Here is a 13,871-nt window from a genome sequence, read left to right as displayed (position 1 = left end):
TGAATCCCACTGACCTAAGGAGTATGCTACTGGAGTGAATTTTTGCTAGATCGCAAACAATGTAACCTACAGCAGATGTTTATTACCTATTTTGTCCAATAAAATTCACTGATAGCAACATGCTTACATTCACAAGGGGCATACACATTTATACTATCCATGGTTACATTGAATGCATGTACACCAACTAGACCAGTGGTTCCAAATTGGTTGTCCATGGACCCCTGGAAGTCTGCAAAACCCTCGCATGGGGTCTGAATCACCACTCACATAACAAAAACTACAATAGAGGTATCAAAATTTTCAAAAGTAAGGGGTCCATGGCTTGATCTTTGAAAAACAGGGGGGCCACAGTACTTAGCTAATTGGGAGCCACTGAACTAGACCAATCATGATATCCAGAATGTAAGGTTAAGCGCTCTAAGGTCCTCACTGTCATTAACAAACATCTTTTGAAAAGACAAGCATTGGTTCTTGAATGCTTACATTTGTAGGTCGACTTTAAAGGCATGGAATATAGAATTTAAAATGAACTTGTAAGCAACTGAATAATTAAACTTCCACGTGGTTACAGTTACCATTATACAGCCATGCCCATTGTCAAATACCTTGAATTTTACTACTGGTTTCTATATTGATTTTATTATTTGTTCTTGTTTTAAAGGATCCCGCCCAGCCCCCCACTTTTTGGATATTGCTTTGCGATCTCTAACATAAAACAATAAATTCTACAATAAATGTATTCAAATGGGAATTATTATTATTTTAAACACTTTACAATACACAATGTACTTGAACTTTGCCACTTATTTCATAAGGACTTGACACACACACAAAAATTTGTCAAGGGATGATGAAGTGAAGTAGCACCTTATGTAAATTTCAAGGAGTCACCATTCAATGTATGAATCTTTGCCTCCGGTGTGGAGCACTGAAATACTAAGTGCATTTTGCAAACATGAGTGTTATTTCCCCAAGCCTTGAGAAAACACAATGGAAAAGTTTGCTGAACACTTCAGTAATGCAAAGCAACTAGTTAATGATAAAGCAAAACGATAAAGACATTAAGAATGAACAAATTGCTAAAATATTTCTGTCTTTCCAAAAAATGTCAGTGACTGTTTTTTAGCCAATGGGAGGCTACATTCTACAATCACCTCATCTCATCTAAAATAAAATAGAAACCTCACAGAACTCATATGCTAAAAAGAAAGGAGTTTGGCCAACACAGCTGTGAAAATAAAACAAAAGCACTGATGCTGTGTAAAGCAAAGATTGCATCCCTTTCTCCACTCTTTTCTTAACGCTAACAATTAACATTCCCTCTGTGGGGTACAGACCTGTTATTGTGCTGCTTTAAGATAAGGCATAAGAAATTACCCACCAAGATCTGCATAAGAATTGCAATTCACAGTCTCTTCCACTTTTAACTTCACAGCAGCTGATCAGGTATTAAATACCTGGCTACCTAATTGGTGCTGAAATTAAGGTGTCAGCTCTCACACAGTGCAGGAACAACCAAACAACTTGACTAGTTTTATTTGTGCTTGACACGTATCCTGGTTGCTCTGTTAAGGATACTAATCATGAAACCAGCAGCTATTAAAGGTGATGGGAAACTAAACAAAGGTGTGTGGGTAAGGTAAAAAACAACAACAGCATTTGCCCACATCTTATTGCAACACTCCAGAAAGCCACAAACTAAGGCAGCCTTGGTTAAAAAGAAGCTGTTTATAGATATTAATTTCATTTATAATTTTATAGGAATATTACAAATGCTCACTATAGCCTATTAAAGTCTTCTTGTTAAAGCATTTCCCAGTTTTAATATAAAATTTTGGATTTAAATAGCAATACATTCCTTGGAAACTGATTTGCTCCACCTGCAGATCCTGCCACCTCAACTTGCCTCATGGGGAGGCTGCCCCTGCTGCTATGGACACTAAAATACCCTCAAGCAATACAACAATGTTAACTGCCACAATTATTGTTTGCAATTCAAATTACAAAAAGATCGAAACATTTTGCATCTACTTTACATACAACAAAAGCTCATTCAGTCTGAATGGAAAGCAACGGACATGTAACCGAGCACAGAATGCAATTCAGTGTTTTGTGGCAACTTGAAGACTAAGAAAATTATTATGTAAGATGGAAATCCTATATCTATTTACCCAGGAGTAAGCCTGTTGAACTCAGTAGAACTTTGAAGTAGACATTTACATAATTGCATTGCTAACTCCAAGATGACACACAACTCTGTTGCTTTTGCTGTAACAGACTAATATGGCTATCCTTTGGGAAAATGTTATACATTAATGCTATCGTAACTGCCTATGTGTAGCCTTTTGCAAAAGAAACATTCTAATTCAAGTTAAGTCTTAGATAAGTAAGGCTTAAACCAACCATCAGTAGTGCAAGACCCTTCTGGGGCAGGTTTTTGTGCATATGGGATTGGTGGACTATTGGAATCAGACATGTCTTCATCCTCCTCATCTTCTTCCATTTCATTAATTGTTTGGCTAGTGGAAAAATCCAAAATTCCATTCTGGGTGTAACGTTGCATCAATTCTTTGTCCAGCTCTTCCACTTTTGGTTTAACGTCTAGAAAGCATTATTTTTTTTAAAAAAAAAGAAAAGACAAGAGGCCTGCATGTAAGTGACAGTGGAAAAAATATTTAGGCAGTTACTTTCAATGAAAAATATACAACATTTTATCTAGGATAAGAAGGGCAATTAAAATATGCCATACTTGCTTGGTTACCTTCCGGCAAAATAGCAGGCTGGTCAGGGTCCAGATACAGCTGAGAGAAGATGGGGCGAGGAACCACACTATTGCATCTTAGAGAGGCCTCTATCGAGTTATGCAGGGCTTCTTCAAAACGGGCAGATTTCAGTTGCCCTGCATACGAATTCCCCATGTTCTGAAAAACAAATTTAAAGGGTTGGTAAGAGATTTAGGGTTAAATATGCAGACACACATCCCAGCATTATAGGAAACAAGACGTGATGAATGAACAAATGTTTTGCATAGCGCACACATGAAGGATAAAATATTAGCAGTGGCAAAGAAAACCATAAAAACAACATAATGGAAAGCACGGACTGTTCTTGTTTTCGTTCAAGTCTGCCAATCTGCCTTTCACTGATAGAGTTCTTCCTGTCACTGAAAAGTGCTGCAATATATCGGCTTGTACATCAGTCTCCATGTAAAAAAGAAAGAAAAGAAAACTGCCACTTCCAATTTCATCTGGGGTAGAGGGGGTGTTCAGCAAAAGATCAAGGCCAGCTTTATCTTATTTATTTTATTTTATGTATTTATATCCCGCCTTTCTCCCAAACTGGGATTCAAGGCAGCGCACAACCTTTAAAAACATAAGAAAGAATACCAAGTAACAAAAGCCAAATAAGTTAACAACAACAGTTAAAATGCAACGACACACACATTTAAAACCAGCATACAAACACAGTTTGCCCTGATAGCAGCTCAGTGGGCAACATCATCTGCCCCTTTGTTTCCAAAGGCCTGTCTGAATAGGAAGCTTATAGATACATTCAAGGTTAAATAGTGAAAACAATGTATTTCAGGAGCACTTCTTGGTGTTTTTTTTAAGATAGATTGTCAGACAACTCCCAGTGCAGAGCCAATTTATACAGCCAGTATCTTAACCCAGGGATCTGTATTTTTTGAAGTTCCTGCCCATTAATATTACCTGATCGACTTTGAAAATATGCATTAAGGGTAGGCACAATGTCATGCAAAGTGAGCTAAATCAGGTCTAAGCACAGAAGGCAGCAAACATGTGCTTGCTGGGTTCTTACTGTTTTGAAGCAGAGACAATCAGTGAATTAAAATGAAATACATAGATAGTGGCCTAAAACTGATTCCTGCACTGCTCTAATTATCATCTAAACTTAGGAAAATTGGTGTTAAGGCATTGGCTTGCTAGTAATTCTGGACATGATCATGAGAATTTAGTTTATTTTAACAGAAGTGCTACAAGCACCTGCTTACCGGTAACTTGAAAATTTTTAAATAACTTAGTTTAGGCTGGTTTTTCTGCTGAACTTGCCATTACTATATTAAACATTCAGCAACTTTGGAATAGGAATGCTTTTGTTGTTTTTTCAAAGATCTAAGTGGAATGCAGACTGTTAATGTTTTGGCTACAACTGTATCAGGAAGATAAGAAAAGACTAAATTTAAATCCAAGGGAAAAAAATTTAACTATACATATCATTCTTTCATGGTACTAAGAAAGCAACATGAATTATGGATTTTGATGTGTATATATACACACATAAAGGATTTATGCAATAACTTGTATCTGATAGCCTTCCATTAAAACGTTCCATGAAGGCTTCGACTTTACAAAACAGCTTGCTTTGCATTTCTAAATAGCCAACTTTGAAGATAGGATCTACAGCACCTCCTTGATAATTAATAGGTAAAGCCTAGTAAGTCTTTACAATGTTACTAGAGATGACAACATACTGACTGAAAACAATTTATTAACATCTGATTCATCTACTGAAATATACTATTCTTATTCCAGCAAAATACTGTAACTGTAAACCTCAGGCAAGTTTTTCCCCCAAGTGCTCTGCCAGACTGCCAAGGCAAGAACCATTTGTTTTAATCAGACACAGGATTATCAAATAACATGGGTGGGTCATCTTTTCACCCCCAGCAGACTTAGGTTAGCCTTAGTCTTCAGTATCACAGAAAGTACACTGTTCTATCATGTACAACAATAATCTTGTATCCAGCTTAATGCAACGGTGATCAGAGTTTACGATGATTTTCTATGCCTTGTGAAAACCAACAAACCTTACAGATCCACCTGCCTGGCATCTACACCTGAAGTATTAATTCTTCCCCAGCTTCCCAGATCCTAAATCCTCGGTATGATTCCCACATGCTTCTCGCACACCATTTAAGTTCTAACTTGAGGCTCAGTCCTTCCATTAGGCAAACTGAGGTCCAAGCTTCAGGCAATGTGTGTCTGGAATTCCCTGTTCTGAGGGAAACACACACACACACACACTCCTCACCACCAACACTGCAACATAATGGCCACATTAACAGAAAACACTGAAAGCTCTACGATGCTACTTTAAACAGTATTGACTTCCCCCAAAGAATTCTGGGAGCTGTAGTTTGTTAAGGGTGCTGAGAGTTGTTAGGGGGCCCCTATTCCCTTCACAAAGCTACAATTGTTAAGAGTTCCCTGTCATGAAGGATTGATTGTTAAAATATTACAGGAACGGTAGCTCTGGAAGGGGAATAGGGGTCTCCTTACAACTCTCAGCACCCTTAAACTACTATTCCCATAATTCTTTGGGGGAAACTATCACTGTTTTAAGTGGTATCACAATGCTTTAAAAGTGCAGTGTGAATGTGGACAGTGCAAGTTGGGTTCTGCCTGCTTTTGAAGCAGCAGTAAAAGAGACAACAAGCTAAAATGTAAGCCAAGGAAGAAAAAGAGGAGTGCTGCATCTGCTACCACCACAGCAGTAATTCCGAGGAGGGGAAACAGAGTTCAGGGCAATAAAAAGCAGTGGGGGTGGCAGCAGATTGGACAAAAGTTCAGGGGGTGCAATGTACTGCACTCATCCTGGATGTATGCAACTGAGCTTGCATCACACAGAGATCCACAACCTTTCAGAAACCCCAGTGAACCCTACTTTGCAGAGAGTCATCTGTGTATGAAACCTTTACCAATAAAAACAAAAGAACCACTTCACTGGCTCACATCATAGGTCCCTCTAGCCCAGATATCCATCTCCAGCATTAGCCTGACAGAAGGCTCTGGGGAGTTCTCTAGCAGGCCATAATCGTATTAGTCTTGCTTGTCCTCAGGAGCTGGTACTCAGAGGGACAGTGACTCTCAAAATAAATGTTCATTTTTTTTAGATTACATGCTGATAACTCAATAAAGCTCTCCACCATGCTTCTGTCTAACCACTTTATTAAGAAAAACCAAAACCCTATAATGTGCCAGTTTCTGGTAACAAATTTTGAAAATTACTTTTTTGACTTAATGATTTAGAAGATTTACAAACTGCATTTAAGGGCAACTATCCTCATGGAGTAAGCTTCTATACAGTACCATCCTACAGTACAAGAAAAATAAATGATAAAATGAGCCATAGTAAGAGACCTAATCAAACCAGCATAATATAATTTTTAAACAGCTAACACTTAAAAGGGATTACTCTTGATAGTTCCACAACCTTCAGAAGTATGGGGAATAGCGCCCAAGAGAGGGCATGCTCTGTGACAGTCTCTAAGTTGTGGAACTCCCTCCCCAGATGTCTGGCATCTTCATTGCACAGCTTTTACCATATGCTGAAGTCGCCCCTCCTTACCCTGGGCCTTTGTTTTAGGACAGTGGTGTCCAAACTTTTTTCAAAGAGAGCCAGATTTGATGAAGTGAACATGCGTGAGAGCCGACCATTTTGCCTGATGTTCTTTGAACCATTAAAATTAAATGCAAAACAAAGACAAATTAAATTAAATGCAAAACAAAATAAAAAATAAAAAAATTCCTTCCAGTAGCACCTTAGAGACCAACTAAGTTTGTTCTCGGTATGAGCTTTCGTGTGCATGCACGCTTCTTCAGATACACACAGATAAATTAAATGCAAATTAACTGTTTTATGCAAAGTTTATTGCAAACGGCATACTTTTGATTTCGTCACATGGATGACAAATCTAAACAGGTGTTAAATCACTCTGCCTTTCATATCTGAAAGCCAGATTGGGGAGGGGGGATCCAGAAAGCTGAAATATATGTTAAAAACATTGTAAAGTACATTACATATTATTGGTAATAAAGCTTGTCTGTCAATTTTTAAGTTCAAAAAATATGAACAGGAACATAACACCAAGTTGGCACAAACCTCTTGATGAGGGTAGTAAACAAATCAGCAAAAAAAAAAAAATTAAAGGAAGTGTTTGTGTTTGTCTCCCCCTTTTTCATCCCTCTCTCCTTAAAAGCACTTTCCTCTCCATTGCTGGGGGAAAGACAGTATATATGTGTCTGTATGTGTGTGCCACACACACATATGGCAAACACACAAACACAAACACACACACACACACACATATATATAGTGCCAAATCCGAGGAGAGAAGATACGGGGTGGAGAAGAATAAGTGATGAGATTAAACGAGAAGGGGAGGTGGGTGGAAGAAAAACGAGAAAACATTGTGCTTCACAAGATTCCAGAGACCCCCCCCCCCAAAAAAAAAACCTATATGGAAAGTGAGGAGGGGGCTGTTGCAACTTTTGCCCCACCACCCCTGCCCAATCTCCTTTAGATTTGCAACGTTGGCAGTGACAGCAACAGCTGAGATGGGATGGGGAGCGCAGGGTGGAGACAGCTGGGAGAGGGTGGCAGATACAGAGGGAGGGAGGGAGGGAGCGAGGGCGGGAGCGAGGGGATTCAAGTGGGTCGAGGCCACGTTGCAAGGCCCCACAAGGATCTTGCCCTGGGGCGCCATTGCGCGCCCTCCGAAATGGGCCAGGATCGCTGGCCGCGCTGAGAGGAAGAGAGAGAGAGAGGTGCTTCTGGGCGGAGGCTGCTCCAGTCCTCTTCCTGCGGCTCCCCGCGGAACTCCCTCTCTCAGCCTGCCTCTCCTCTGGCATCTCCTTTTTCTTTTAGCCAAGCCCCTCCCCTCAGACAGCAGCTGCAGCCGGTGGTTCTGGCGAGCGAAACCCACGACCAATCATGCAGCGCTGCCACCAGAGACGCACCAATCGCAGCCCGGCCCGCCCGCCTCTAACATTCCTTCAAGTAGAGCAGTAGGCAGGCGCTCGGGGGCCGCAACACATTGATTTTTCAAAATTGCGTGGGGGGGGGCGTTTTAAACCAGACCCCGGACCGCACTTTGGACATGCCTGTTTTAGGAGATCCACCCAGGTTTAATTCTCCTTGAAAGCATTTCTCAGAAAGGCAGCCTATAAATATTTTGAAATAAAGTTTTCATTAAAATGACCACAAGTTTTTATTTTATGCATTTATTTATTGTAAAACTGAATAAAACAATCACAAGTATAAAACAAGTAAATTTGTTCCAAATGGAACAAGCAGTATAAATTCAACAGAACCCTTTGGCTCATAGTAGATCCTATCAAGTTATAGAGAAGGACAAGCAGCAGGTATATATATTATTTGATTAATTAATGCTTTTAAGTTTTGAAATGTAACCCTTTACACAGCGGCGGAGTAGGCTGATTGGGCGCCTGGGGCTGCGCATGTGCCCTGCACCCAGGGGTGGGGCCAGCCGACCAGGGGGGAGGGGTCAGCCATCCATGGGGGCAGGGTGAGCTGGGGCAGGATGCTCTGAGGGGCCTCCAAGGAGCCTGCCTGCCTCCTCCCACTCAGTCGCCCTACAGCTGGGGGGAGGCAGTGGGCAGACTGGGGCAGCGTGGAGCCTGAGGGTGCCCATGTCACCGCATCACGCTGCAGGCCCCGCAGTGAATGCCACCCGACATTTTGTCACCCCCCTCAGTGGTGACACCCGGGGCGGTTCGGCCGCACCGCACCCCCCTTCCTTCGCCCCTGCCTTTACCAATAGACTTGTTTGCTACCATTTGTTCTTCTCTAAGTTAAATGCTGGACTCTTTTTAAGAGTGTTAAATGTGATAGAACATTTGCCACCTTTTTTTTAAAGGCCCAAGTTCTTTCCAAGGGACACAGCAAATCAGCAAAGTAGATACTTCTCGTTTGATTTTACCATCCTTTCTATTCTATGTGTAACCTTACCATTTATACAGTAGTCAGGGAAAACAGTTGCTAAAAACATTTTGGAAAATAACACTTACCTGAAGTTTTAATGTATGTAATTAGAAATGAATACATACTGTACGTTTCCAATTATTATTTGTCTTTCCAACCAAGAGATATTCTTGATGTTCCATGATTAGGACATGCTCCCCCCCCGATTTTTCAGCTATGATCTTGATATCCTTTGCTTATAAATAACTCATTTGCTTATAAATGAGTCTTCCTGAAATAAATAAGAATTGCTTTCAAATAAACTTGCTCAACACTTGCCAGATGTCTGAGGATGACACATTTTGTTTTACATAGTGTCAAAAAGTCAAGTCCAGAAAACTGTTGACATAAACTGGTGAGGAATTTGAAATAAAATGAACCCCTCATAAAATGTGAGGGGGGGGGATAATTATTATCTCATAATATAGAAGCGAAATCATTTTGGATTACTGCTGCATGCACCTTTCTTTTCTACACAGCATCTTCCAGTGATGTTAAAAACGTGAACATAAATGCGGGGGGGGGGGAATAGCACCAATATGAGGATTAAAAAAATATATCATATGCTTTACATCATCATGAATACATATATATGTGCTGCCACCACACACAAAGAGCATGCAGTAATAGCACATGTTTGGTAGTGGGACCAGTGTTTTCTCACGCAAAGTACCAATGGCAGAAACCCTCAAGGCTTGCCAGAAATAATGGGAGCTCTAACAGTCCCCAAATGGACCCAAGGTAGTGTGGCAGCTGGGTTGCGTACACGCCATACATTTAAAGTGCATGGCATTCCCCGGAAAGAATCCTGGGAACTGAGGAAGGGTGGGATACAAATTTAATTAATACATACTAGAGGATTAGCAATCTTCATGGCCATAAGGCTTAAAGTGAGAAGTTTGCCCTATGGGATCTTACAACAGGTAATGTTTCACCCCCACAACAACTTCTTAAATCTAACAGTTAATAGAGATCAAGAATTTCCTGGACAGAGCCGGTATTCGGCCCTTGTAGACAGCGTCTGGGAGGAAATCCCGGACATATGGCAACCCATGCCGGAAGTGTGAAGAAGAATAAAAAATACTTTTGTGTCCAGATTTTCACTATTTGAAATATGGTAACCCTACCCCAAATATTCTAGACCAGTGCTCCTTTGACTCCCCATCAACATCACTTGAAAATTCCTTCCAGTAGCACCTTAGAGACCAACTAAGTTTGTTATTGGTATGAGCTTTTGTGTGCATGTATCTGAAGAAGGCTCTTGGTGGACCACTTGATGATTCCTGTGATTGTTGTAGTTTGCAACACACTGTATTTTTACAGACATGCTGTGGAGCACTTGAATGAAGCTCAGTTTGGGAACAGTTTGGGAACCCCTGTCCTAGACGCATTAGGAGCCAATTATGCAGAAGGTTTATTGACCTGAAATCTGACCTGAAATCTGCTTTGCTACAATACACTGTGAAAAAAATGTGGGCTCAACTGGCACCTACCACCATGGATAAAAGGCAGCTCTTCTTTTAATTAAAAAGCTTTATACTGAAATTTCACTTCAGGTTTGTTGTGGCATAGATGGGCATGTGGCCACCCCAGGGCACAAGGCTCTATACTGGCACAGAGCCTTTTTAATTTGCATACTAATGATCTAGTGCCAGCTCCTGTAGTGGTTGCTCCTCCTAAAATTGCATCTAAACCCCTACTAACATGCTCATCATGCAGTCTTGCTCTCAAGGATGTGGCTTGGCCTGAAAAGGCTATTGCAAGACATTTCAACTTCTTGCGTTAGCAAACCAAACAGTGTTTCAACAACTATGATAAAACTAAAATAATGAACTCCTCCAAAAGGAATTTGGTTTATAAATGGGTTTTTCAATAAAACGAGATCAAGCAAATTAAAATTGTTAAAAGCCACAGATTTTAGATCCACAGGCTCCAGGATGTCGTAAATATGTTTTAGTTTGCAGAGAGGAATGTCGTGCTATGCCAGGCTACTCTGGAGTCGCCCCTTGCCCACCTCCCTCCATCCGTGGCTGCTCACCATGGGCCTGGGCTGCTCCCGCTGCTGTCTGGGGAGCATAGCACGCTAAGCAAGGAGCAAGCAAGCAAGCAAGCACTGGCCTAGTGGCCATTCAGCGATGGGGCAGGGCTCAGCGCAGCCTAGCCTGCAGACTGAAGGCCAGCCCGGCCTCAGGAATGTACCCTTGAGAGCGCAAGAATTGCAGACAGAGCCCTCTGCCCAGCCTGCATAGAGCCTCTGTGGTCGCTGACCTCTGTTGGGGTCGCAGGCATGGCAGGAAGGCCAGGCCAGGCTCTGGGTCCAAAGACACCTGGTGGCAGGCAGGCAAGGGGAGGGATGGGGGCCGCCAGGACATGCCTGTGTGGCGATGGGGGCAGCCTCCTGACAGGCTGTTCTGTCACCTGCACCAGGGCAGTGCGGGAGCGAGCACCTGCATAGGGGTGCTTGGATGCACCCCCTCAGAATTTCATGCCCAGGACCACGGCTCCCCTGCCCTCCACACTACACAGCTTAGTAGATGAGAAACTTACTTCACAAAGAGAATAAAGCAGATAATACAATGGCTATTCCCCATGACCAGGAATGGGATGCTTCAGCCCTTCAGATGTTGGTCCATGTTGGTCAGAGTTTATGGAAGTTATAGTCCAAAAACATCTGGAGAGCCACATGTTCCCCCATCCCTGCTCTAGATGATAGGAAATGATTATTTTCCTTAGACTTACACATACCCATGCACTATACAAAACTGTAGCCAAATTATTATAATTAACTGATCAAGTAACTGCAAGTGCATAGTGCATAATTGCTCCATAGGCTGCGCTATCAATTATGTAACTATTTTTGCAAACATATCCTCCTTACATGTCCAAACATGTCGCACTCATAACCTAGTTTTCAATTAGTCAGCAAGATCTGGTTGAAGTCTAGAATAAGATTGTCCTTCTACAACATTTGATAATTATTTGTTGCACAGAAATTTCAAAGAAGTGGAAGTCGTCCTTAATTTAATTCATGTAATCTACTTCTTATTTTCTTCAGTTGTGGAAAACTCTTAGTTACTCACAGAAACCGGAGGCAAATGGGAAGAGGAAAAGGTGGATACTTATACTGCAAGAATAGGGAGTCCCGACTGTGAATGTGACCCTTCTCTCTGGTCTTTGGGACTCTTCCCAAGCCCCAACCCTTCCTCAGACAACGGCTCTTTGCAGCCCTCCTCTGTACCCCCACAAATCATGCACACATTCATAGCATATAATGTAAATAAGAATGCCATGTGATAAATTAGTGCTGCTCTATCATCAACATAGGGATTTCTGGCTTGCATGCTGTAGCCTTTTAGTAATGTAGTAAAGACTGACCATTTGCATCGAGTGTTGCCTTACTCTTGCATGTCAAATAATGAAGTCAACTTACTTTAACTTATTAATTGAGCTTATCAGGGATTTTCCACAAATGCCCTAGCAAACAGAGGGCTAGGAAATGTCCTAGGGACATTTCAAAATGAATTTTCACTGGGGTCAGGGGAACTCAAAGGGACATTTTAAAATCATGCCAAAAAGGCATTTTTAATCTTCATTTAAAAATAACGAAACACGTATTTATACAGGATTGCAGCCTGAATTGGCTAAAGGTGCTAACAAGGAACCTCATGAATTTCCAGGCGTATGAGGAAAGTTTATCCCATTCTCCTAGTCTTGACAATATCAGAGGAGCCGCAGGGGTTTCCCAGTTTCTCTCCATATGCTCAAGTAGAACAAAGGAAAGAATGGAACAACTCTATATCTGAGGTTAAAGGGAGATACGAAACAGAGGAAGGATGCTCCCTCTTATTTATCTTATTCAAATATTTATTAGGTTTCTTTCACGTAAAATAATAAGTGGTTTGCAACATAACAACAATATAAGAGACAAAAGATTACTAAAAATATATGAATAACAAAAATACCACGGCTAGCCAAAATTCCTAATAGTGGCAGCACTAAAAATCAGTGTTCCAGAAGTCCGTTGTCACAACTTCTTTAAATAACCATGTTTTGTAACCAAATGCATGTATATCTTAATTGTCTCTCATCCGCCTCCAGCACCAAAATAATACCCTCCGGAAACTGCTGGTTTTAAAACCACCACTCTCTTATCACCACTCTCTTATTTTCTGAATGTTAGTATGACAAGCAAGGCACAGGACTTATTTGGCTACTGCAGGTGGAGAACATGATAGGCTGATTCCATATAAAGCTGTCGTTCTCATTGATAAGCACATTGCAACATTTTGGGGTCTTCTTGGCCTTGCCTTCTTCTTGGTCTTAGCACTCTTCACTTATATACATACAAAAGCTTAGTTGTAAATTGAAGGGGGAAAATGGCTATTTAGCGGTCCAAGCACAGCACTCTGAGGAAAACAGCATTTTCCTTTTAGAAATGAAAGCTCTTCTCAATGAGCACAATCTAGCCATAGCCAGTTCCATTCATTTCAACTGAGAGAAGCAAGCATATTCTCAACTCTCCCATTTAACTCAATTGAGTTCAAAGTGCTTAATTAATCTGGACTGCAGAATGTCCCAAGTTGTTATGAGAAGGGGGGGGGGGAACAATTTGAAAGTAAAACTTTAGGAAGTGAAAGTGAATGTCCTTCAATTCTGTAATCATGCTTTCCATTCCTACATCGACTGCACTACCACAGCTGCAAACATTTGGGAAGGATTATCCTTTAAATTACAAAAAAGCAAGCATTCCTTAGGTAAATCAGCACTTTCCCCCTCTCACCATCAGACCCATAAAACCTTTTCACGACACAGATTTCAAGAGAACCCTTTAAGGTTTTAGGATGTCGCCCCTTTTACTAAGTAACAAAATACACCCCATGGTGTCTCATTGACCCCACTCAGCTGTCCTTTGACCTCTTCAATTGTTGTAACCTAACTTCAGGGGCCACAGAACTTGCCTCCCGTATCCAAAAAGGCTAATGTTGCTTCCTCCTAGCACCTGGTGAAACAAAATGCAGGGAGTCTTTCTGTCCCCCCCCCCACACTACAGCTACTATGCTCCAGATGTTCCAATCTGAAATCTT

General features: G+C 41.3%; 1 protein-coding gene across 12 annotated transcripts in view; it reads right to left on the bottom strand.

Annotated features, from left to right (window-relative positions):
- Nucleotides 1-13,871, bottom strand: part of GREB1L (GREB1 like retinoic acid receptor coactivator) — a 157,823-nt gene that overhangs the window by 67,058 nt on the left and 76,894 nt on the right. For 8 of the 12 annotated variants that reach the window (XM_033155008.1, XM_033155010.1, XM_033155011.1 and 5 more), the window contains 2 exons: nucleotides 2,753-2,926; nucleotides 2,407-2,604 (listed from right to left, as the gene is read on the bottom strand). In XM_033155008.1, the coding sequence (XP_033010899.1) occupies nucleotides 2,407-2,604; nucleotides 2,753-2,926 (372 nt within the window). The remainder of the gene's footprint in view (nucleotides 1-2,406; nucleotides 2,605-2,752; nucleotides 2,927-13,871) is intronic. The other 4 variants (XM_033155009.1, XM_033155014.1, XM_033155018.1 and 1 more) reach the window with 2 other exon arrangements.

The sequence above is a fragment of the Lacerta agilis genome, chromosome 7 (assembly GCF_009819535.1).
Source record: "Lacerta agilis isolate rLacAgi1 chromosome 7, rLacAgi1.pri, whole genome shotgun sequence".
NCBI lineage: Eukaryota > Metazoa > Chordata > Lepidosauria > Squamata > Lacertidae > Lacerta > Lacerta agilis.
This window is presented reverse-complemented; position numbering and strand designations above follow the sequence as displayed.